We start from the raw sequence: 25,909 nt of genomic DNA, 5'->3' as shown, positions 1-25,909 counted from the left end.
AGAACCACTATCTGACCCACAAAATCAGCAAAAATAAGTCACTGTTATTTGAAGCCACTAAGTTTGGGAGGTAATTTATTACACAGTAATAGAAAACATGCAGAATTAGTTATCTGGATGCAGGGCACTGAAATGTGTGACACTGGCTTTGGGATCCAGCAGATTCTAGAAAGGCACTGTTAACAGAGGTTGGAAGAGCAGTGAGAAAATTATTTTTACATCGTGGTGAAACTTCTGGCAACACTGGCACTTGTAGCAACTGGTGGAAGATAGATAGGATACCTAATGAATTTGTGGATTTAGCTAAGGAGGTTTCCAGGCAGAATGTTGAAAGCATTAATTGGCTTCTTTTAGTTCCTATGATAAAGGATGGGAAGAAAGAGCTGAGTCAAATAATTAGCTGTTTAGATTTTAAGCAGCATAAAGAGGAAATATTTCCAGCTCAGAACTCGTGTGAGTTAGAAAATAAAACCACTCTCTCCATCTGGCGAAAGATTCTCAAAGGAAGAGAAAGCCTCAGTCCAAAAGTCAAGTCCAGGATGCTGCTAGGAAACTATAGCCTCAGGATCAAGGCCAAATCAAGGATACAACGACAGGACACTTTATTAAGACCTAAGAAATATGGAGCCTCGGATACCAATCTAGATAAAAGAATTTATAGAATCTTAAGGGTGTTATCCCATAGCACTCTAACTAGCAAACCAAAGCAGAGAGAGACCTGCCTCAAAGAGATTTGGCAGTAAGGCTTTTGACTAAAGGGATGGTTTATAACTTGATATATAAAAATCCCAGTATATTTTTAATAGAGCTGTTATAGACTTGGACCTGAACAAAGCGAGAGAGTCAAAATGAAAAGAGGCCTGTTGTTGCTGTTGTTCAGTTGCTAAGCCATGTCCGACTCTTTGCAACCCCATCAACTGCAGTATGCCAGGCTCCTCTGTCCTCCACTATTGCCTGGAGTTTGCTCAAATTCATGTCCATTGAGTCAGTGATGCTATCTAACCATCTCATCCGTTGCCACTCCCTTCTTTTGCCTTCAACCTTTCCCAGCATCAAAGTCTTTTCTAATGAGTCAGCTCTTCGCATCAGGTGGCCAGAGTATTGGAGCTTCAGCTTCAGCATCAGTCCTTCCAATGAATATTCAGGACTGATTTCCTTTAAGATTGACTGGTTTGATCTCCTTCCAGTCCAAGGGACTCTCAGGAGTCTTCTCCAACACCACAGTTCAAAAGCATCAATTCTTTAGTACTCAGTCTTCTTTACGGTGGAACTCTCACATCCATACATGACTACGGGAAAAACCATAGCTTTGACTAGATGGACTTTTGTCAGCAAAGTGATGTCTCTGCTTTTTAATACACTGTCTAGGTTTGGCACAGCTTTCCTTTCAAGAAGTAAGCATCTTTTAATTTCATCACTGCGATCACCATCTGCAGTGACTTTGGAGCTCAAGAAAATAAAATCTGTCACTGCTTCCACTTTTTCCTCTTCTATTTACCATGAAGTGATGGGACTGGTTGCCATGATTTTAGTTTTTCAAATGTTGAGTTCTACCAGCTTTTTCACTCTCCTCTTTTACCCTTATCAAGAGGTTTTCTCATTCCTCTTTGTTTTCTGCAATTAGAGTCGTATGAGCTGCATATCTGGTTGTTATTTCTGCTGCCAATCTTGATTCCAGCTTGTGATTTATCCAGCCTGGCATTTCACATGATGTACTCTGCATAGACGTTAAATAAGCAGGGTGACAATATACAGCCTTGACATACTCCTTTCCCAATGTGGAACCGGTCTGTTGTTCCATGACAGGTTCTAACTGTTGCTTCTTGACCCGCATACAGGTTTCTCAGGAGGCAGGCAAGGTGGTCTGGTATTCCCATCTCTTTCAGAATTTTCCAGTTTGTTGTGATCTATACCATCAAAGGCTTTAATGTAGTCAATGAAGCAGAAGTAGATGTTTTTTCTGGAAATCCTTTGGTTTCTCTATAATCCAAGGAATGTTGGCAATTTGATCTCTGGTTCCTCTGCCTTTTCTAAACCCAGCTGGTACATCTGGAAGTTCTCAGTTTACATACTGCTTAAGCCCAACTTGAAGGACTTTGAAAAGAAGTCTATGAACTCTCCAATTTCTACAGGCAGGAAATAGGCTGAAAAAGTTGCTCAGCTGCACATACAGGTGATTTTCCAATAAGTGCATGAAGAGATGCTCAACATCATTAATCTTCAGGGAAATGCAAATCTAAACTACAATGAGATACCAACTCACAAATGCTAGGACGACTATGATGAAAAAGACAGACAATAACTAATGTTGACAAGGACATGCGGAAATTGGAAACATCATTCAGTTTTCTGGTGAAAATATAAGAACCCACTCAGCTGCTTCAGAAAAGCTTGGCAATTTCTCAAAAAAAGTTAAAGAGAGCTATATTTAACATGAAATAATAGGTCAAGCTTCTGGCTAATTTTATAAGTCACACAAACATGATTTCTCAGCAAAGTGGTATTTAGTATAACATATGCAGGCATTCCGTCTTGTCTATCAGTGTTGTTGTAAAGGAATACATAGGCTTTGGAATTCCTTAAAAGTAATAGTCAGTTTCTCCATTTATTAACTCCATTCATTTCCTAGGGGTAGAAAAACAAATCGCTAAACGGCAGTGTCAAGAGTCTCAGGCTCCCTGTAAATTATGTTCCTGATGGTTTCTTTTAAGAATAAGAATGGAAGCTATGTAGTAAGGGTAACAGATCATGGTGGCTTGGACTAGGGTGAAGACAAAAGAGATGGAGAGACGTGGACTAATTCAAAATGTATTTTGGAATAGAATTATAATGTCCAATAGAGTAGATACAAGAAAAAACAAAAAACAAAGAATAGATGACTCCCAGATTACTGGTTTAAGAATATATGCAGATTATGGTGCCATTTACGGAGAGAGGAAGGATCATAGGAAATGCAGGTTAGCAGACACAATTAAGAATGTGATGCACATTCAGTTCAGTTCAGTCACTCAGCCGGGTCCGACTCTTTGCGACCCCATTGACTGCAGCATGCCAGGCCTCCCTGTCCATCACCCACTCCCTGAGCCTACTCAAACTCATGTTCATCGAGTCGGTGATGCCATCCAACCATCTCATCCTCTGTCGTCCCCTTCTCCTCTCTCCTTCAATCTATCCCAGCATCAGGGTCTTCTCTAGCGAGTCAGTTCTCCATATCAGGTGGCCAAAGTATTGGAGCTTCGGCTTCAGCATCAGCCCTTCCAGTGAATATTCAGGACTGATTTCATTTAGAATTGACTGGTTTGATCTCCTTGCAGTCCAAGGGACGCTCAAGAGTCTTCTCCAACACCACAGTTCAAAAGCATCAGTTCTTTGATGCTCAGTTTTCTTTATAGTCCAACTCTCATATCCATACATGACTACTGGAAAAATCATAGCTTTGACTAGACAGACCTTTGTTGGCAAAGTAATGTCTCTGCTTTTTAATATGCTGTCTAGGTTGGTCATAACTCTTCTTTCAAGGAGCAAGTGTCTTTTAATTCATGGCTGCAGTCACCATCTGCAGTGATTTTGGAGCCCTAAAATATAGTCTCTCACTGTTTCCCTTGTTTCCCCATCTATTTGCCATGAAGTGATTGGACCGGATGCCATGATTAGTTTTCTGAATGTTGAGTTTTAAGCCAACTTTTTCACCCTCCTCTTTGACTTTCATCAAAAGGCTCTTTAGTTCTTCTTCACTTTCTGTCATAAGGGTGGCACTATCTGTATATCTGAGGTTACTGGTATTTCTCCCGGCAATCTTAATTCCATTTGTGCTTCATCCAGCCTGGCATTTCTCATGATGTACTCTGCATAGAAGTTAAATAAGCAGGGTGACAATATACAGCCTTGAATTACTCCTTTTCCTATTTGGAAGCAGTCTGTTGTTCCATGTCCAGTTCTAACTGTTGCTTCCTGACCTGCAAACAGATTTCTCAGGAGGCAGGTCAGGTGGTCTGGTATTCCCATCTCTTTCAGAATTTTCCAGTTTGTTGTGACCCACACAGTCAAAGGCTTTGGCATAATCAATAAAACAGATGCTTTTCTGGAACTCTCTTGATTTTTCGATGATTCAACGGATGTTGGCTATCTGATCTCTGGTTCCTCTGCCTTTTCTAAAAACAGCTTGAACATCTGGAAGTTCACAGTTCACGTATTGCTGAAGCCTGGCTTGGAGAATTTTGAGCATTACTTTACTAGCATGTGAGATGAGTGAAATTGTGTGGTAGCTTGAGCATTCTTTGGCATTATCTTTCTTTGGGATTGGAATAAAAACTGACCTTTTTCAGTCCTGTGGCCACTGCTGAGTTTTCCAAATTTGCTGGCATATTGAGGGCAGTACTTTCACAGCATCATCTTTCAGGATTTGAAATAGCTCAACTGGAATTCCATCAACTCCACTAGCTTTGTTCGTAGTGATGCTTTCTAAGGCCCACTTGACTTCACATTTCAGGATGTCTGGCTCTAGGTGAGTGATCACACCATCGTGATTATCTGAGTCATGAAGACCTTTTTTGTATAGTTCTTCTGTGTATTCTTGCCACCTCTTCTTATATATCTTCTGCTTCTGTTAGGGCCATATCATTTCTTCCTTTATTGTGCCCATCTTTGCAGGAAATGTTCCCTTGGTATCTCTAATTTTCTTGAACACCTCTCTAGTCTTTCCCATTCTGTTGTTTTCCTCTATTTCTTTGCACTGATCACTGAGGAAGGCTTTCTTATCTCTCCTTGCTATTCTTTGGAACTCTGCATTCAGATGGGTATATCTTTCCTTTTCTCCTTTGCCTTTTGCTGCTCTTCTTTTCACAGCTATTTGTAAGGCCTCCCAGACAACCATTTTGCCTTTTTGCATTTCTTTTCCTTGGGAATGGTCTTGATCCCTGTCTCCTGTACGATGTTAGGAACCTCCGTCCATAGTTCTTCAGGCTATCTATCAGATCTAATCCCTTGAATCTATTTCTCACTTCCACTGTATAATCACGAGGGATTTGATTTAGGTCATACCTGAATGGTCTAGTGGTTTTCCCTACTTTCTTCAATTTCAGTCTGAATTTGGCAATAAGGAGTTCATGATCTGAGCCACAGTCAGCTCCCAGTCTTGTTTTTGCTGACTGTATAGCACTTCTCCATCTTTGGCTGCAAAGAATATAATCAGTCCGATTTCAGTATTGACCATCTGGTGATGTCCATGTGTAAAGTCTCCTCTTGTGTTGTTGGAAGAGGGTGTTTGCTATGACCAGTGCATTCTCTTGGCAAAACTCTGTTAGTCTTTGCTCTGCTTCATTCTGTACTCCAAGGCCAAATTTGCCTGTTACTCCAGTTATCTCTTGAATTCATACTTTTGCATTCCAGTATCCTATAATGAAAAGGACATCTTATTTGGGTGTTAGTTCTAAAAGGTAGTGTGGGTCTTCATAGAACCGTCAACTTCAGCTTTTTCAGCATTACTGGCTGGAGCACAGACTTGGATTACCGTGATACTGAATGGTTTGCCCTGGAAACAAACAGAGGTCACCCTGTTGTTATTGAGACTGCATCCAACCACTGCATTTCGGACTCTTTTGTCAACTATGAGGGCTAGTCCATTTCTAAGGGATTCTTGCCCACAGTAGTAGACATAATGGTCATCTGAGTTAAATTCACCCCTTCCGGTCCATTTTAGTTCACTGATTCCTAAAATGTTGATGTTCACTCTTGCAATCTTCTGTTTGACCACTTCCAATTTGCCTTGATTCATAGACCTAACATTCCAGGTTCCTATGCAATATTGTTCTTTACAACATCAGACTTTACTTCCATCACCAGTCACATCCACAACTGGGTGTTGTTAAACGCTTTGACTCCATCTCTTCATTCTTTCTGGAGCTATTTCTCCACTGTTCTACAGTAGCATATTGGGCACCTACCAACCTGGGGAGTTCATCTTTCACTGTCCTGTCTTTTTGCCTTTTCATACTGTTCATGGGGTTCTCAAGGCAGGAATACTGAAGTGGTTTGCCATTCCCTTCTGCAGTGGACCACGTTTTGTCAGAACTCTCCACCATGACCCATCTGTCTTGGGTGGCCCACAGGGCATGGCTCATAGTTTCATTGAGTTAGACAAGGCTGTTGTCCATGTGATCAGTTTGATTAGTTTTCTGTGATTGTGGTTTCCATTCTGTCTGCCCTGTGCTGGATGAGAATAAGAGGCTTATGGAAGCTTCCTGATGGGAGAGACTTACTGAGGGGGAAATTGGGTCTTGTTCTGATGGGTGGGGCCATGCTCAGTGAATCTTTAATCCAATTTTCTGTTGATGCACAAAAACTCCCTAAGTGAAAACAGCAAATAAGAAGTTGGAGAGACTAGTGCTCAGAAGAGAGGGAAGCCTGGCCTGGAGACATTTATGTGAGTTGCCCAGCCTCTCTCCCTATTCTCCCACCAATGGCTGTTGGGTAGAAGGCTTTTGAAGGTCAGGGTATGCCTCTGCTTTGGGAGACTGCCTGGTCACCATGTTTCCCATCTCAGGGAGAGTCACAGGAAGAAGTCTGCACATCAAGATTAACACTCCAACCACAGGAGCCCCAACTTTTGACAAGAGCCAGACAATAGAAAACAGCTTTGGGTTTTTTGTGATTTTCTACACAAGAAAATCCCAAACAGACGCTATTTACACTAAAACAAAACTCAAAGAAATATGTTTATAGAAATGAAGTTAAAGTTATCTATCTTGCTTATACTATTTACATTCCTAATGCAGCAATTTACTATATTTTTACTAATACATTTAGTTGTGACTATAGTCACACTTTTCCTAAATATGTTACAAAGGTTTTTTTTAAAAAACTACATTTTTTATTCTCAAAGAGATTTAATAATTTCTATTTTTAACCAACATTTCTTTTAATATACATTTTAAAAATCTACATGCAGAAATGTTATAATGAAAAATAACATTATATGTAATAACTTTTGTAAACAATTTTGCCTATTCTGAGATCAGCTGTGTTGACAATGCAACTCTTTTGTCGACAAATGGCACTCCTACATTGTTCCTCCTGTACTTTGCTTTTTTAAATCACAGACATTGTTGAAAATCCAATATCACATATTAATGAAAACAGAAACAGCTTCATTAATAACAGTTGTACTAAATTTAAATATTCTGGAAGAAATGAGATAAAGCAGTGTAATACATGTCTCCAGGAACCTGTTTTCTTTCCTCTGTATTTGAAAGAAATTTCAAGATTAGCCAGGACTGAAAAAAGGGACTTGATGGGGTCGCAAAGAGTCGGACACGACTGAGCGACTGAACTGAACTGAACTGAACACCCAAAAGTATAAAACTTGAGGTTCTGGTTGACTAGGGGAAAGTAAAGAGGATATTATCTGAAAACTAAGTAACCTATGAAAAATTCCCAGATCAACAGCAGACTGCCAGCAATTGGAAATGACTTCCATTGATTATTTTTAAAACAAGGCTAGAAGTAGTCATATTTAATTAAATTATTTCTAGGTCTGAGACTTCTACATTTACTATTACAAAGCATAAAATTTAAAGATTGCTTCCAAATTATTAGCTGTTACAGAGAAATCCAATTTATTTTCTGCTTTGATTTTTACATTGTCAAAAAGGTTGAGATTGTCTATATCAACTTATGAATTACAATCATTTAGCTGTAGAATCTATTTATTTTCTAAATATAAAACTACATTTGCCGGGAGCCAGTGTGAGGAATCCTGCCCGTGACAAGGTCATGAGGAAGGAAGCTGACATACGCAAGGCGTGCTCAGACTTCAGGGGCCCCTCTGGAAATTCCTAAGCATGTACCCCAACAAAAATCTGCCGGTTTTTGTGCTCTGCTTTTCCACTCTTCTGACGTTCTCTGGAAAAAGTCAATTCAGGGCTTTAGTCTTCTGCATTTGAGAGTGTTTCAATCCAGAAACCCCTCTGATGGCTTTCTAGCCTGCCTGCAGGACTCAGCTGCGCGTGTGATTGATTGAGGCCTCCTGACCACAGGAAGCACAGGACGCTTAAAACATCCTAGGAATGTAGGGGCTTCCGAGGAGTCAAAATCTTTAGAAGAGGACTGATTAAAGGCTTCATTTGTTGAGCCACTACTTGCTGCTAAATTTTCATATCCTTTATTTTTAGATATAGTTGGTATATAGAAAAACAAGTAGTAGACCTGGTATTAGCAACATTAGATCTTTGAGTTAAGTACCTTCTTTGTTATAACCCACTGCACCTTTGTTCTATAGAGATGTAACTTTAGTGCTTTAAGGAGACGTAGATTAAAGAAAAACACTTCAGGGGAAACAAAATTAACATTCATTAAGGAAGAGAGCCAAATAGTGTTAACAAGCCTCTTGGCCAGAAGATAACGTAAATCACCTGAGACCTTTTGTATACAAAATGATATACAGAAAGAGTCTGGGTTGCGAATGCTACATAATTTTGTGTTACCCATTGATCTCCGTGTTTTATCAAAAGTATAAAAGGCCTTCTGAACAATAAAGGATGGGACCAGTTTCTCGGACCAGTTTCTCGGACTAGTCTCTCGGCCTGGTTTTTTGGGAATCTGGCTCCCCCCGTGTCTCTCTCTCTTCTTCTCTCTCTTTCCCTCCCTCTGCTCTTTACTTTAATTTCAGGCTGAATCTCCACCTGGGGCGCGGAGGCCCGCCAAATCTACTTACTTGCCCTGGCTGTTAAGACCCACGCGAAAGGGAGCCTAAGGTGAGGCACCCTTAGATATTCAAGCGAGCGCTGGTGGCCCAGCGTAAATGGTGCAAATTCCTTGTCTGGAATTTTATTGGTCTTCCGCGTAAACCAAGCTATTCAGCCCTCTTCCTCCACTTAATCTTCCTACTACACTATAGTTTCTTAATCTAATCTTATATCAATCAATAAACAAGTCTTTCCACGCCAACGCCGTCCACCCTTCGAATTCCCTGGATCCACCGGGGCTGGACCCCGGCATATATTGTCTGCAAATAATAGATATATTTCTTCCTATTTTCTTCTATTTTTAAAAATTGATATATAATTCACAAGCTATAAAATTACTCTTTTAAAGCATACCATTTAGTGGTTTTCAGAATATTCAGAAGGTTGTGTGAGCATCATGCGTGCGTGCGTGCTCAGTCACTTCAGTGATGTCCGACTCTTTGCAACGTTACAGACTGTAGCCCACCAGGCTCCTCTGTCCGTGGGATTCTCCAGGCAAGAATACTGGAGTGGGTTGCCATGCCCTCCTCCAGGGATCTTCCGGATTCAGGGATTGAGTCCACTTCTCTAACATCTCCTGCACTGGCAGTGCCGTTCTTTACCACTAGAACCACCTGGAAAGCCCTGTGCAACCATTAGCACCATCTAATTCCAGAAAAATTTTATCATTCCAAAACAAAACCTGTACCCACTAGCATTTACTCCCCAGCCCCTATTCATTTCAGCTCCAGGAAGCCATTAATCAATGTTTTTCTTAAGCATTGCTTCTGCTAAAATTTATTTATGAAAAAACCATGGTTAGGTTATTATGTGCTAGGCACTGTTTTAATTATAAGGTATTAAATATTAGAAGACAAATTTCTTCCCTTTGAAAAGCAACTAAAAATAATATCTTTTCAATAAAAGAAACTATCCAGATACATTATCCAGATACACAATTGAGTTGGATGTGTAAATTGTGTAAATTGAGTAAATTTGTAGATTTTTACAATAAAATATGAGATTACACGGAGAAGGCAATGGCACCCAACTCCAGTACTCTTGCCTGGAAAATCCCATGGGTGGAGGAGCCTGGTAGGCTGCAGTCCATGGCGTTGCTAAGAGTCAGACACGACTGAGCGACTTCACTTTCATGCATTGGAGAAGGAAATGGCAACCCACTCCAGTGTTCTTGCCTGGAGAATCCCAGGGACGGGGGAGCCTGATGGGCTGCCGTCTATGGGGTTGCACAGAGTCGGACAAGACTGAAGCGACTTAGCAGCAGCAGCAGCATAAGAATACAAGGAAATCTTTCTGTTGGAACAGGGCACTTCAAGCTATGCCCCATCCCTCTCATGATACACCTTCATTCTCCCGCACTTCTGTAGCCAAAAGGGGTACTTCATAGGAAAAGGCTAACTAAACTGCTATAGTGTTCATCTACATAAGATTACAGACGGAGTTAGCAAACCCAAAGGCTTGGTTTCTAGCCCAGGCATAAATACTGCCCAAGGCATTATAAATTAGCATTCAATGGCTTCATTCATCCATTCAACAAATATTTTTGAGCCTCTCCTGAGCAAGCTGTGAAAGACACAGAAATACATGTGACATACAATCGTGATCTTAAACATTTTACTTAAATCACTACTATATATAAGCAATGGAGAAGGAAATGGCAACCCACTCCAGTGTTCTTGCCTGGAGAATCCCAGGGACAGGGGAGGCTCGTGGGCTTCCGTCTATGGGGTCACACAGAGTCGGACACGACTGAAGCGACTTAGCATATATAAGCAAGTGTAATGATACATGAGAACTTTAAATAAGGCATAGTAAAGGAAAATAATTTCTGGAAAATGAGTAAGTTCTTCCATTAGGAAAATTTGTTCATTTTGTAAATAAAATGACATCTTTTATAAGAATGTTTATGTTAGCCAAGAATTTACACTTGGATCATCTAAGACTCTGGTACCTGCAAATATAACCAGATTAAAAAAAAAATTGAATTCATCCAAGTACAAGGAATACTGACTTACTTCTCAGTGCCTCATTCACTTGCACCTTGTGGTTAGCTGCATGATACCAGATGATTTGGGCGCCATCTTCTGTTGTGATCTGGTTATTTCTCAGAAAATATTCCAGTATATTTTCACTCCAAGATCCTAAAATGACAGCATTGATATTAAAAATAATTTTATAGGGTACTTTTTTAATAAAAAGGGCACAGCATATGTTGATGGAGAAAAATAAAGCAATAAAACTGAGAAAAGATTTTAAAAAATTAAGAACCAGTATCAAGATGGCCTTCCCAGGTGGCGCTAGTGGTAAAGAATCTGCTTGCCAATGCAGGAGATGCAAGAGATGAGGGTTCGATCCCTGGGTAGGAAAGATCCCCTGGAGAAGGGCATGGCAATCCACTCCAGTATTCTTGCCTGGAGAATCCTATGGACAGTAAAGCCTGGTGGGCTACAGTCCATAGGGTCACAAGGAGTCAGACATGACTGAAACGACTCAGCACACATTCAGATATGACAAATATAAAGATATATATATATATATTTATATATAAATATGCTATAAATGTGGAATAGGAAATGGCAACCCACTGCAGTATTCTTGCCTGGAGGATCCCATGGACAGAGGAGCCTGGTGGGCTAGAGTCCATGGGGTCACAAAGAATTGGACACGACTGAGTACACACACATGCATGCTATATATGATGTAAGTAATAATCAGTAAACATTTAGGATAGTCTGAGCCTCAGACATGTAAAGAAAAATGCAGGAAGGAAAAAAAACTGTTAAGAAGCAGATATTTTAATGCAGGAATTTTCACATGGTATCTTCTCCAATTCGAGCCCCATAATTAAGTAAAATGTATGTAAAGCCAAAGCTATATTAAAAACATCAAAATTTTGCAGAACTTAAACTCTCCACCTGAGGCTCCATTCTATATTTATATTAACCATTAGAATTTTAAATTATACATTTAAGCATGCAAGCATGCTAAATCGCGTCAGTTGTGTCTGACTCTTTTCGACCCTACGGACTGTAGTCCATTAGGCTCCTCTGTCCATGGGATTCTCCAGTTAAGAATACTGGAGTGGGTTGCCATGCTCTCCTCCAGGGGATCTTTCCCACACAGGGATCAAACCCACTGTCTCTTGTCTCCTGCATTGACAGGTAGGTTCTTTACCACTAGCGCCACCTGGGAAGCCCAACATTTAAGCATATTCGCCTTCAAATTATGAGTGTCAGCAATACTTATGAGTGACTAAGTAAATTCTGAGTTAGTATTTCTAGATTTCTCTAGCATGTACAAATATGCATAATTCCTGTATCTTTTGACTACTTTTTGGCAGACCAGATTTTTTTTAAAACTTAGGCATTAAAATGTGTGAGTTAATTTAGTTAAGACTAAAATACTTGAATCAGTTCTACTCCATATACTGCCATATCCCACTGAAAGAGAAAGTGTTAGTCACTCAGTTGTATCCGACTCTTTGCAACCCCTTGGACTATAGGCCACTAGGCTCTTCTGTCCGTGGGATTCTCCAGGCAAGAATACTGGAGGTTGCCATTTCCTTCTCCAGGGGACCTTCCCAACCCAGGGATCGAACCCTGGTCTCCTGCATTGCAGGCAGATTCTTTACTGTCTGAGCCACTGGGAAAGCCCCCATAAGGAGAAAAGGTTGAAAAACAGTAGGAGTTATCTGTAACCTTACCTCCCCAATTTTTGTTCACTGTTTTGAACATTTAAGTACCTACCAAATAACTACAAATTCCCTATGCATGAGAGTATGTCTTCCATTAATTGTTTATTAATTCTATATAACAACAGTTTAAAAATTTAATGATGGCCATTATAAACTGCTGACAAGACATTGGAAGAAAATAAAATTTGATAAGAGAATGGAAGGGCATATAAAAATAATTTCTATACTGGGTTACAGAATAAAGAAAGGGGAGAGTTAATTGTGATATCCACTATCCCCCAAGCAGTCTCTTATAGAAACACACATGTCCCTTTTTAGCATATGCAACAGTCACAGACCTTTCAGACTCAGATGAAAGAAAATATATGGTCATCATTTTTAAAATGTTTAACTTATGCATCTTAAAAAGGCACAGTAATTATTGGCTAAAACAGAAATGTCCAACAATGGGAAGTAATTAAATCACAGTTTATCCTCATGATAAAATATGTAATTGATGTGGCTGTTAAAAATGAAGTTTATGAGATATGTGACTCCCTGGGAGTCCAGTGGTTAAGACTCTGCACTTCCAATGCAGGGGGCATGGGTTTGATCATTGGTTGGAAACTAAAGATCCCACTAAAGATGCTGTGTGGTGTAGAAAACAAACAAAGAAACAAGAATAAAAACATTCACCCTATGTTCATAGCAGCACTAGTCACAATAGCCAGGTTATGGAAATAACCTAAATGTCCATGGACAGATGAATGGACAAAGAAAATGTGGTACATATATACAATGGAATACTACTCAGTCATAAAAAGAACAAAATAATGCCATTTGCAGCAACATGGATGCAACCAGAATGTTACTTAAGAGTTATTTTTATATGTGTGCACGTCACAATGAAGACCTAGTGCAGACCCCCCCCCCAAAAAAAGAGTCAACTGTTTTCCTATTTACAAAGCAATGAATAAGTGGAAGTTGAAAACACAATACCATTTACATTAAACCACAAAATCAAAACACTTTGGTATAAAGCTAACAAAATATGTAAAGATCTACATGAGGATAAGTACTCTGATGAATGAAATCAAAGAAGAATTAAATAAATGGATAGATATTCCATGTTTATGGATAGGAAAACTCAATACTGTCAAGATGTCAGTTCTTCCCAAGTTAATCTATAGATTCAAGCAATTTCAATCAAAATCCCACCAAGTTATTTTGTGGCTATCAACTAACTGGTCCAAAAGGACCAGTGGAGGGCATAAACTCCATATGTGGAGGGCAAAAACTCAGAATAGTCAATATAATATTGAAGGAGAACAAAGTGATGACTCTATCCAACATTAAGACTTACTATAAAGCTACAGCAATTAAGACAGTGTTGTTTTGGTGAAAGAATAAACAAATAGATCAAAGGACCAAAACAGAGAGGCCCGCAAATAGACCCTCATAAACAGAGGTAACTGATCTTCGATGAAGGCACAAAGGCAATACAATGGGAGAAAAGACAGCCTTTTCAACAAACTTTTTTGTTTTCACACACACACAAAAATACTAGACACAGAACTCATACTTTCACAAAAATTAACTCAATACAGATAACAGATCTAAGTGTAAAATTCAAAACTATAAAACTCCTACAAGATAACATAGAAGAAAATATAGATGATCTTCAGTACAGCAATGACTTTTTAGATACACTACTAAAGGTACCATCCATGAAAGAAATAATGGATAAGCTGGACTTCACTAAAATGAGAAACTTGTGCTCTGCAAAAGATAACATCAAGAGAATGAAAAGACAAGCCACAGACTGGGAGAAAACATTTGCAAAAAACATATATGATAAAAGACTATTAATCTAAATATATAAAGAACTCTTAAAACTCAACAATAAGAAAACAATCCCACTTTAAAAAAAAAAATGGGCCAAAGACCTTAACAGACACCTTAACAAAGAAGATAGATGGCAACCATATAAAAAGGTGCTCCACATCACTTTTCATCAAACACAAATTAAAACAACAGGGTATAACTACACACATACTAAAATGGCCAAAATCCAGAACACTAGTATATCAAATGCTGGTGAGGATATGGAGTAACAGGAATCTTCACTCATTGTGTGGGAATGCAAAATGGTATAGCCACTTTAAAATAAAGCTTGCTGGTTTCTTACAAAGCTAAGTATATTCCCATCATACAATCCAGAAATCACCCCTTGATATTTACCCAAAGGAGTTGAAAACTTATGTTCATACAATAACTTGCACACTTATGCTTTTAGTAGTTTTTACTTACAGCACACTTAGGTTTATAGCAGTTTTATTTACAACTGCCGAAACTTGGAAGCAACCAAGATATCTCTCATAATATGAATCGATAAACTGTGGTTCACTCACACAACAGAATTATTGTTTGCTAAAAAGGAATGAGCTCTCAAGCTATAAAAGACATGGGGAAAGCTTAAACACACATTACTAAGTGAAAAAAAGCCAATGTGGAGAGCTGATGTACTCTATGATTCCAACTACATGACATTCTGGAAAAGACAAAATAAAAGAAAAAAATCTATGGATACAATAGAAAGATCACTGATTTTCAGGGGTTGGGGGGAAAAAGATAAGTAGGTAAAGCACAAAGGATTTTTAGGACAGTGAAACTATTTTGTATGATACTCTACCATGGACCATGTCATTCATTATACATTTGTCTAAACTCACAGATCCTGCATCACCAAGAGTGAACAATGTAAATTATGGACTTTGAGTGATTGTGATACATCAAGGCGGGCTGAGTTGTAACAAAAATACCACTCTGAAGAGGAAGGCTGATAATGGGAAGCTATGGATTTGTCCCTAGAGTAGGAAATGGCAAACCACTCCGGTACTTTTGCCTGCAAGATCCCAGGTCATGGGTTCGCGGAGTCCAACACGACTGAGCACGCACGCCTATGTCAGGTAGGGCTGAATGGAGAACCTCCAGGTCCGTCACTTAGTATTCCTAAGAAACTAAAACTGCTCTTTTGAAGAAAAGGAATCCTTTACAAAAAGGCACAATATTCTTGCCATTCTTGAACACCCCAAAAGCTTTTCGCTAACGCCCACACTGAGAACCAAGACTCTAGGCCAGCTGATTATGGGCACACGTGGAGAACGCGAACCACGAAGATCCAAAATAGGAAGGAGTGCCACCAGAGGAGACTCTCAAAGGCCCCCAACTACGGCACCGGGCCGGAGAAAATGTCCACTCATTGCAAGCCAACAGTGTGGAGCACGGTCTCAGACTCGGAGCCTGGGGAGCCCGGCTTACCAGGGCCCCCGGCGGTCGCTGTCATGGTGACAGTGAGCCTCAGTCTGCGCAGGCGCCGAGGGTGGGCACCGCTGATGACCCGTCACCTGTGGCGAGAAAACCCGACTCGACAGACTAAGAGGAGTGGCCTGCGAGACGGAGGCGGAAGCGGCTGAGGAGCAGTGCGCACGCGCAGAGGCTGCAGCTCGAGTTTCGCGGGGGCGCGGTCCTGTTGGCTGTTGTTCGCGTCCAAGTGTCGCGCGACTTGCTCTTCTGAAAAGTAGTCACAGTAGTTCTGTAGAACGTCTCGTCAGGGAAGACGGAGGCTGGGTTGAGACGCTAAGTTGCTGCAGTGGGGTACGAATTTCCAAAGTTCGATATATTTTTTCTTTTTAATTTGATAACATCCTGAAAAATGACATGAAATCATAGCTTCATAAAAATGAGTGTTTCTGCATGAGGAGGCTGAAGTGCTAAGTCAAAATTTTTCTGTTCCCCTCTTCTCGCTGACGGTTTTCATTAGAAATACTATCAGAGTCTCCCACCCAGCGCCTATGCCCTCTTTAACTCCTTTCCACAACCAAACTGGGATTGGAAAAAGCGCCAGTGGAATCAGACTGATGAGAATTAGCAACGTATCACTGCCGTATTCTAGTACTGTAACTAATTGTACTCTGTCAATTGTAAAATTAGGATAACAAATAGCACACGTTACACAAAGGACAAATGGCAGTCCTTCTCGCCCAACTCTTCAGATTTTAACATACGTTAAGTCCAGACGAGTTGTAATTATCTCATTGTGTCTTCAATTAGGCTGGATTTTCTCAAGATCAAAAGATTTCTTGATTTTCAGAGAACACTAAACTTCAATGACTTCACTTATCTTAAGGAAAAATCTTTCTGGAGAAATAATTGATTGGCTTGTATTTGATCTGCATTTCCTAATGATACAAAATGTTACACATTTAAAGGGTACAATTTACAGTTCACTGTAGTCATAGCATTGTGGAGCCAGCACCACAATTTTAGAACGTTTTCATCACCCAAAGCAGTCACTCCCCATTTTCTTCCGAACTTTCAGCTCAGTTCAGTTGCTTAGTCATGTCTGACTCTTAGAGAGGGCATGAATTGCAGCACGCCAAGCCTCCCTGTCCATCACCAACTCCCTCAAACTCATGTCCATCGAGTCGGTGATGCCATCCAGCCATCTCATCCTCTGTCGTCCCCTTCTCCTCCTGCCCCCAATCCCTCCCAGCATCAGGGTCTTTTCCAATGAGTCAACTCTTCACATGAGGTGGCCAAAGTACTGGTTTCAGGTTTAGCGTCATTCCTGCCAAAGAAATCCCAGGACTGATCTTTAGAATGGACTGGTTGGATTTCTTTGCAGTCTAAGGGACTCTCAAGAGTCTTCTCCAACACCACAGTTCAAAAGCATCAATTCTTCAGCGTTCAGCTTTCTTCACAGTCCAACTCTCACATCCATACATGACCACTGGAAAAACCATAGCCTTGACTAGATGGACCTTTGTTGGCAAAGTAATGTCTCTGCTTTTCAATATGCTATCTAGGTTGGTCATAACTTTCCTTCCAAGGAGTAAGCGTCTATTTCATGGCTGCAGTCACCATCTGCAGTGATCTTGGAGCCCCAAAAATAAAGTCTGACAGTTTCCACTGTTTCCCCATCTATTTCCCCATGAAGTGATGGGACCAGATGCCATGATCTTCGTTTTCTGAATGTTGAGCTTGAAGCCAACTTTTTCACTCTCCTCTTTCACTTTCATCAGGAGGCTTTTTAGTTCCTCTTCACTTTCTGCCATAAGGATGGTGTCATCTGCATATCTGACGTTATTGATATTTCTCCTGGCAATCTTGATTCCAGCTGGTGCTTCTTCCAGCCCAGCATTTCTTATGATCTACTAGGCATAGAAGTTAAATAAGCAGGGTGACAATATACAGCCTTGACGTACTCCTTTTCCTATTTGGAACCCACTAATCCGCTTTCCAGCTCTATGGATTTGCCCATTCTGGACATTTCATTTAAATGAGCTCATACAGTATTTTGTGACTGGCTTCTTTCACTTAGCAGGTTTTCAAGGTTCATCCCTATGGAAGCATGTACTTTATTGTTTTTTGTGGCCAAATAAATTTTCATTGTTAGCATATACCACATTTATTTGTCCATTAATTAATGGATGGACCGTTGCATTGTTTCCATTTTTTGACTACTAGTGAATTTTGACTGCTATAAACACTCTTCTACAAAATTCTGTGTGGCAGTATATGTGGATGTATTTCTCTTCAGAATATACATAGGAGTGGAATTGCTGTTCCATATGATAACTCTTATGTTTATCTTTTTGAGGAATTGCCAGTTTTGCAAAGCACCTACATAAGACATTTTACATTCCCACCAGCAATTATGAGGGTTCCAGTTTCTCCACATCATCACCAATACTTAATTTTAGTCATGGAAATTATGAAATAACATCTCATTGTGGTCTTTGTGTATTGCTAGTGACTAATAATGCTGAACTATTTTCAAGTGCTTATTGGCTTTTTATGTATTTTTTATGGAGAAGTATCTATTCAAATTATTCACACATTTTAAAAATTAGGTTATTTGCAGAGATTTTGTTGAATTGTAAAAATTCTTTGAAAGGATTTACAAATATTCTCTTCCATTTTACAGGCTTTTTTAAAGTAATTTACTTGTGGCTGTCCTGGGTCTTTGCTGCACGTGGGCTTTCTCTAGTTGCAGAGTAGGGGCTACTGTAGTTGTGCTGTGCAGGCTTCTCACTGCAGTGGCCTCTTATTGTGAGTATAGGCTCTAGGCACGCTGGCTTGAGTTGTAGCTCAAGGGCTCTAGAGCTCGAGCTCAGCAGCTGTGGTACACAGGCTTGCTTACTCCACAGCATGCGGAAACTTCTCAACCCAGCGATCAAACCTGTGTCTCCTGCGTTGGCAGGCAGATTCTTATCCACTGTATCAGCAGCGAAGTCCCGTAGGTTGTCTTTCCACTTTCTAGATACCAGCTGTTGGAGAAGGCAATGGCACCCCACTCCAGTACTCTTGCCTGGAAAATCCCATGGACGGAGGAGCCTGGTAGGCTGCAGTCCATGGGGTCGCTGAGAGTTGGACACGACTCAGTGACTTCACTTTCACTTTTCACTTTCATGCATTGGAGAAGGAAATGGCAACCCACTCCAGTGTTCTTGCCTGGAGGATCCCAGGGACGGGGGAGCCTGGTGGGCTGCCGTCTATGGGGTCGCACAGAGTCGGACACGACTGAAGCGATTTACCAGCAGCAGCAGCAGATACCAGCTGTAGTACAAAAGTTTTTATGGCCTGTTGATCACCATATTGGGGCAATATTTTTATAGATTTTTATAGTAACTGGCTCAAACTTACTCTTCACTGTCCATTTTTTTAGAACTATATAGTGGAATATGTAAAGAATCTGCCTGCAATGCAGGAGACCTGGGTTTGATCCCTGGGTTGGGAAGATCCGCTGGAGGAGGGCATGGCAACCCACTCCAGTATTCCTACCTGGAGAATCCCCATGGACAGAGGAGCCTAGTGGGCTATAGTCCATGGCGTCACCAAGAGTCGGACATGACTAAGCACAGCACAGCGAGTGGACTAAGTGGCATGAGATAATGATGTCTGAGATTATCTTGAAACTACTCCAGCAAAGAAATCAAGATAAATGAAGCAAAAGTGGAATATCTTGATTAACTTTTGAATCTGAGGATTGTTATAGGAAGAGTACATGGAATTTATTAAAATTTCCTCTACTTTTAAGTGTTTGGAAAATTTTATAACAAATATGTGTGATTATTTTCATTTTTTTCCCACAAAGGAAGGGTTTCATGTGTTAAGGGTACATGATACATTGAAGAAAGATGATGTACAGGGCTTTATGAAGATTAGAATGTGAAAAATGGGCACTGACCTGATAGTTTGGAGCTGCTTTGGATGACATATTTAAATAAATAGGAATAAATGGTATAAAGATAAGTTCTGATTAACCCAATTTGGGTAGAGGTGGTGAGATTATATGTATTCCTCCTCTAGGAGTGGAATGAGATGAGTTGTCTGTGGAAGTATGACCTGTGATTCTGATTAATTTCTCCTGAATTTTGTTTTCAAGTTTCAAGTATTTTATTTTCTTATTCGTACAGTATGAAGTTTCCTGAAGATCCCACAACATGATGTTTCGTGAAGAAGAAAAACTAAACATTCAACATAAACCATCCCCTACCCACCCACCCACACACACCACAAAAAAAAAAAAAAGAAAAAACCCTCATTCCCCAGTAAGGAAATAATGTTTACACTATTTTTCTGTAACGCCAGCCAAGATATGCACAAGCAAGAGAAATAGAAAGCATCTGCTAAGATATCTGTAACAAATACTTATGTACAAAAAATTCACAGAAGACAAGCTCCCCTCTTGAAGCAGAGCACGTGGCAGCTGACATCGAAACAGATCAAACCACTGGCTGGGATTATGAGCCACCCACTGCTTTACACTCCAGACTATAAAGCCTTCCAATTGGCCATATTCCATTTTGCCATTAAACCTATTTACCAATGTTTATATATTCTTGCAACATTTATATTTCCCAAGTTAGCTCCATCACTTTTTAGTTTCCCATTGTCTACAGGTACTTGACACTTTCTTTAAACACAGAAAGCATAAATTTAATATCTAAGATGATACAAATTTACCTGTTTCTAATTCCTGCTTCTGGAATCTGGTTCCCTCATGTGCCTTTTCAGTTTGTGTGTGTGTGTTTTGTTTTCACTGTGTGCTCTCTTAAAATCTCTTTGAAGTTTTAAGATTCTTTTTGTATTTTAATCAGCTTTGGTTGTTTTTAGCAAAGGCATACTCTAAATATCCTAACAAGCAATTTGGAGAAAGAGAAACTTTCCCACAGTTCCATCTTTGTTCCTACATGGCCAAACCTACTCTTTCTCGTGGTATTCTCTGCACTTAGCACATACTCCTTGTGGCATGCAATCCGTAAATGATAAGAATTATGCTTAATTTTGTCAGAGCAATTTTTTTCTTTTAGAAATTTTCATTTAGAGCTGCTGTAAGATATCAGTATTTTGTTTCAGTTACCTAGTATTAGTTGCTTTATGTAATCAACCAACAGAAAATGTAGCAGCTTAAAACCACAGACATTTTGGACACAGTGGAAGAAGGAAAGTGTGGGATGATTTGAGAAAATAGTACTCAAACATATAATTACCATACGTGAAACAGATAGCCAGTGTGAGTTTGATGCATAAAGCAGGGCACCCAAAGCCGGTGCTCTGTGACAACCTAGGGGGAGAGGGTGGGGAGGGAGGGGGAAGCGGGGTTCAGGATGGAAGGACACATGTCTACCTATGGCTGATTCATACTGATGTATAGCAAAAACCATCACAATACTGTAAAATAATTATCCTCCAATTAAAATAAAAACACAACAAAAAACAGACATTTATATCTGAGATTCAGAAATCTAAGAACTGCTTAGTTGGATGGTCCTTGGGAGGGTACAGTCAAATTGTGGTTGGGGCTGCAATTTGAAGTCTTGACTAGGGTTGGAGGGATCCCATTCCACTTTCCTGGCAGCTGACTTCCCCAAGAATGAGTGACTCAATAGAGAAGGAGAAAGAGAAAGGGACAGACAGGGAGGGAGAGGTGGGGAGAAATGCACCAAAGGTGGCAGCCACAGGACTCTTATAACATAATATTGGAAATGACATCCCATCCCTTCTTCCATATTCTATTAGTCACAAACACCAACAGTGGTACAATGTGGGAAGTGACTACACAAGGGTGTGAATACCAACAGGCAGGGATCTCTGTGGGCTATTTTGGAGGCTGGCTAGCATCTTATTTTACCAAAAGGGAAAGAAAAAACAACTTTATATTCAGAGGTTCATAATAAAGCACTTGAATTAGACCTATTTCTTCATTTGTAAAAACATGAAAATATGGCTGTAGTTTTCTCAATGCAAATGCAGATGTTTTCCAAATGGTGTTAAATATTGTGTATCGTTCCAAGCTAAGCTAAATCCAAAACACAGACTATAAAGAGATTTAAACATACTAAAAATCTGCTGTAAAAAACAAAAAAACAATGTCAGTTAAGTGGTAAAAGATAAATTTAGATGGTGAGGCTTAGTGTTGAATAGGAGAAAAAAAAAAAAAGGTTTTAAATGTAGCTCAAATTAAAAATAACCCTGCAAGTATTTTTGTAAAAATTTGTTATGAGAAAAATAGTCCTCCTAACTGAAACATATGGTCATAATCCCAATAATGGATATTCTTCTTGGCTTTCCACAATTAAGATTGCTTTTATCCATCAAATAGTGGTTTGAGAAGCAGTGAAACTTTTAAGATTCTAAGTAGAAGCCACATAAATCAAAAGTAATTGAGGAGATGACACTGTAAACAGCACACTATATTTTGTATAAAAAATGAGAGGAAAAAATAAAAATATATATTCCTATTTGCTTCTACTGTACCTAAACCTTGGAAAGATACACAATAATAAAAATCACTTCTTGAGGTTGCAGAGTGAGACGATAGATGCATACAAGGTCGGCAGGAAAACTTATACTGATAAGTTTTTAACATTTCTGACTTTTTAATGTTTATATATTATATATGAACCATTATTTTAACCACAAAAGAATTAAAACCTAGGATTGTTCAGAGGTTTCTGGTTTATTTCAAGATATTTTCTTTTAAAATTTGAGTCAAGTTATCAAAGTTATGCTTGCTATTAAAAAAAGTTGTATTCTTATAAAACAATATTTAAATCTAGGCTGTTGAAACACCATAGTCAGGCTACTTCTTTTATGATTAAATTATAAGGTAAGATATTCACACAACACAGAAGACTCTTTAAATTGCCTTAAGAGGGAAAATTCAATGTTTTGACATATTATCTACTCTTCAGATGTTCAACTCTTGCCAAGGCAAGTTTAATGCCCATGCCTTCTCATTTTTTGTACAGCTATCCTCCTGGATTGTTTTCCAACTAGCTACTCAAAAGTCATATTACTATTTTAGCAAATTACTTTTTCTTTGTTAATTATCTGCTTTACACATTCATCTCCAAGAGGGAAAGAACTAGTTTATTCATCTTTCAATCAATGAAGCTTAATAAAGTGCTCTGTGTATAGCAAGCATTATAGATACAGAAAGTCTGCCAGATGGCTGCAAAAAACAAATGGGCTAAATTCTACTTCGTATTTCAAAATTCAGAGAAAAACAGTACTCTTAAAAGGCAAGAGACCAAAAATAGATCATTGCAGACTGAGTACAAAGAACCATTCTATTTCTTCATCTTTAAAAAAATTAAAATTTTAAATTAAGTATCAATGAAGAACATGACAAATGCATTCAGAAACATTAATCTGCAGAGAATACCTTAGTGCCTCCAAAGATATAGTAACTCCAATTTTTATTAAATGTAAAGACTTTATGGAAACAAATCCAAAGCTATCCCATCATGGGAAGAACCCTCTACCTTCCAGTTATTTTAAAGTAAATTCAGTATTCATAGACTGTACAGTTAACTTATACTGTAAAATAAACAACAAATATATAAAGAAAACAAGTTGAGTTTGATATGCATTTGTTTTTATCTTATATGATGTCAACAAATTTCACAAGTTATTACATGTTGCTATTTTATTTAATATCTGCAACATTTTACATTGTTTATGAAGTAGTTACTTCCAGAAGACTGATATTTTCCTTCACGCCATGTCTTTGGCTAGTGCTACAGATGTGATTTAGTAGGAACCATATGACCAAACTGATTCAAATTCTGTCTTTCCTAGCCTGAGACCTAAGATCCTGAGTTATTACAACCCTGACTTTGTCTTCAAGTTGAGATGCTTCATAAAACAGGGCTATTTAGTGTAGTTTCTTTTTCATGAGACACAGGAGTGTTTTTGATACAAAAACATATATATTCCACATAAGAATTTTTTAAAAAAACATTAAAATAATGATTATATTTTATATAACTTAAATGACAGGCTTAACTAAAATATGATTTTTTTAACACAATGAACTTAAAAATTTTTTTGCTATTTGAAGTAAAGAAAGTTATGTAACAGTTTCAAATACACAGACTTTAACTTATGTTAGTATCCTGTTATAAAAAATAATTACCATATAAAGAATTTAAAGTATGCAAAAGTAAGTAGTTCCATTTAAATTTATATTTAACACATTGGTGTCAATGAAAATATGCAGACTTGCCAAGAAACTTATAAGGTTTCAAGGATAAGTTAAAAAAACACCTGTTTCAGGCTTCATTTATTGCTACATAATGACTACTTCAAGGGTCATCTGGCCTGTCGTCAATCACTCTCAGAAGTGGTATATACAGTGGTATACTTTGGGAGGAAAGGAGGAAAAATAATGCACTGCAATACAAAAATATCACCTATTTATAAATTATTAAAGATTTATAAAACACATACCAAATCACATGTTCTCGCTATAAAAACAATATACTTAAATATAGAAGCACAAAATCCTGAAGCACCCACAATTATTTTAAGAATACCCATTTAATCAACAGAAAGTCATATATATATAAAATAATAATTTGAAAAGAAAAAAGGCAAAATTCTGATTTTAATGCAAATTATCTAATCATGGAGGTAGGTCTCCACTCCAATTAAACAAATAAGCTAATCTGCCTTATTCAAAGAATTATCATATAAGTGTAAGATCTGGAAACTGGCCTGTGCCATTGAAATACATTTTTAACAGACTTTAGAAACCAGTAATTTAACTGGCATATAAACAAAACAGGTATTTCCCTCATAAGGTTGCATCTGAAAGGAGCCTTCACTAAAATCGTTCTTGGCATAAAAGTGCAGATACTTTGGCTTTAGCATTTAACCACCACAGTAAATCCTACAAATTTCTTAAGGACAAAAGAAATCCTTGCTTTTCCAGTACTTGTAAAGTGTAAAGCTTCAAAAACTGTGGATCTCTTCCATTTTTTTGAGATTTAAATATTGTGCTAATGATTTTTAAAAGATCATTCCTGCCTAAAAAGCAAAGCTTACAAGTTTCAAACATCAAACATATTTTCTTTTAGTGTTTGTGGCATTTCAGCCTTAGTGCTGGAGTTAGTTTTAACAAATCAATTTGTAATATATAATACAACTCAGTTCTTTCACTCAAAAAGATTTTCTATAATAAAAAATACTAATTCTATTTCTAACGGTAAACTAGTAGAGTTGGAGGTCCCACCATGTATCACAGGGATTAGAGCACTATCAAGATCATTTAGATAATGCTGAGGAAGAAGTCGGCCTTCAGATCCTGCCTGAAATTCAACCTGGGGAAAAAAAAAATATCTTGGTAAGTCAACCCTACAAAGTGAGCAATCTTGTTTTAGTTCAGCAAATGAATATAAAATAAACTACTTAACAGTATCATTCTATTTAAGCATGTTAATACCTAAATCAAATCCCTTATGATTATACAGTGGAAGTGAGCAATAGATTTAAGGGACTAGATCTGATAGATAGAGTGCCTGATGAACTATGGACTGAGGTTCATGACACTGTACAGGAGACAGGGATCAAGACCATCCCCATGGAAAAGAAATGCAAAAAAACAAAATGGCTGTCTGGGGAGGCTTTACAAATAGCTGTGAAAAGAAGAGAAGCGAAAAGCAAAGGAGAAAAGGAAAGATATAAGCATCTGAATGCAGAGTTCCAAAGAAGAGCAAGAAGAGATAAGAAAGCCTTCCTCAGTGATCAATGCAAAGAAATAGAGGAAAACAACATAATGGGGAAGACTAGAGATCTCTTCAAGAAAATTAGAGCTACCAAGGGAACATTTCATGCAAAGATGGGCTTGATAAAGGACAGAAATGGTATGGACCTAACAGAAGCATAAGATATTAAGAAGACGTGGCAAGAATACACAGAAAAACTGTACAAAAAAGATCTTTACGACCAAGATACTCACGATGGTATGATCACTCATCTAGAGCCAGACATCCTGGAATGTGAAGTCAAGTGGGCCTCAGAAAGCATCACTATGAACAAAGCTAGTGGAGGTGATGGCATTCCAGTTGAGCTATTTCAAATCCTGAAAGATGATGCTGTGAAAGTTCTGTACTCAATACGCCAGCAAATTTAGAAAACTCAG

General features: G+C 38.7%; 2 protein-coding genes across 2 annotated transcripts in view; both read right to left on the bottom strand.

Annotated features, from left to right (window-relative positions):
* The window catches only part of FAM151B (family with sequence similarity 151 member B), a 31,785-nt gene extending 15,946 nt beyond the window's left edge, over positions 1-15,839 (bottom strand). The window contains exons 1-2 of the mRNA XM_052644244.1: positions 15,736-15,839; positions 10,757-10,882 (exon numbers count right to left, since the gene is read on the bottom strand). Of these exons, the coding sequence (XP_052500204.1) occupies positions 10,757-10,882; positions 15,736-15,760 (151 nt within the window). The 5' untranslated portion in view covers positions 15,761-15,839. The remainder of the gene's footprint in view (positions 1-10,756; positions 10,883-15,735) is intronic.
* Positions 15,840-24,735: 8,896 nt separating this feature from the next.
* Positions 24,736-25,909, bottom strand: part of ZFYVE16 (zinc finger FYVE-type containing 16) — a 43,204-nt gene continuing 42,030 nt past the window's right edge. The window contains exon 17 of the mRNA XM_052643698.1: positions 24,736-25,088. Within this exon, the coding sequence (XP_052499658.1) occupies positions 24,924-25,088 (165 nt within the window). The 3' untranslated portion in view covers positions 24,736-24,923. The remainder of the gene's footprint in view (positions 25,089-25,909) is intronic.

Source organism: Budorcas taxicolor, chromosome 7 (genome assembly GCF_023091745.1).
Source record: "Budorcas taxicolor isolate Tak-1 chromosome 7, Takin1.1, whole genome shotgun sequence".
Lineage (NCBI taxonomy): Eukaryota > Metazoa > Chordata > Mammalia > Artiodactyla > Bovidae > Budorcas > Budorcas taxicolor.
The sequence above is the reverse complement of the archived record's forward strand: the minus strand, read 5'-3'. Positions and strand labels throughout refer to the sequence as shown.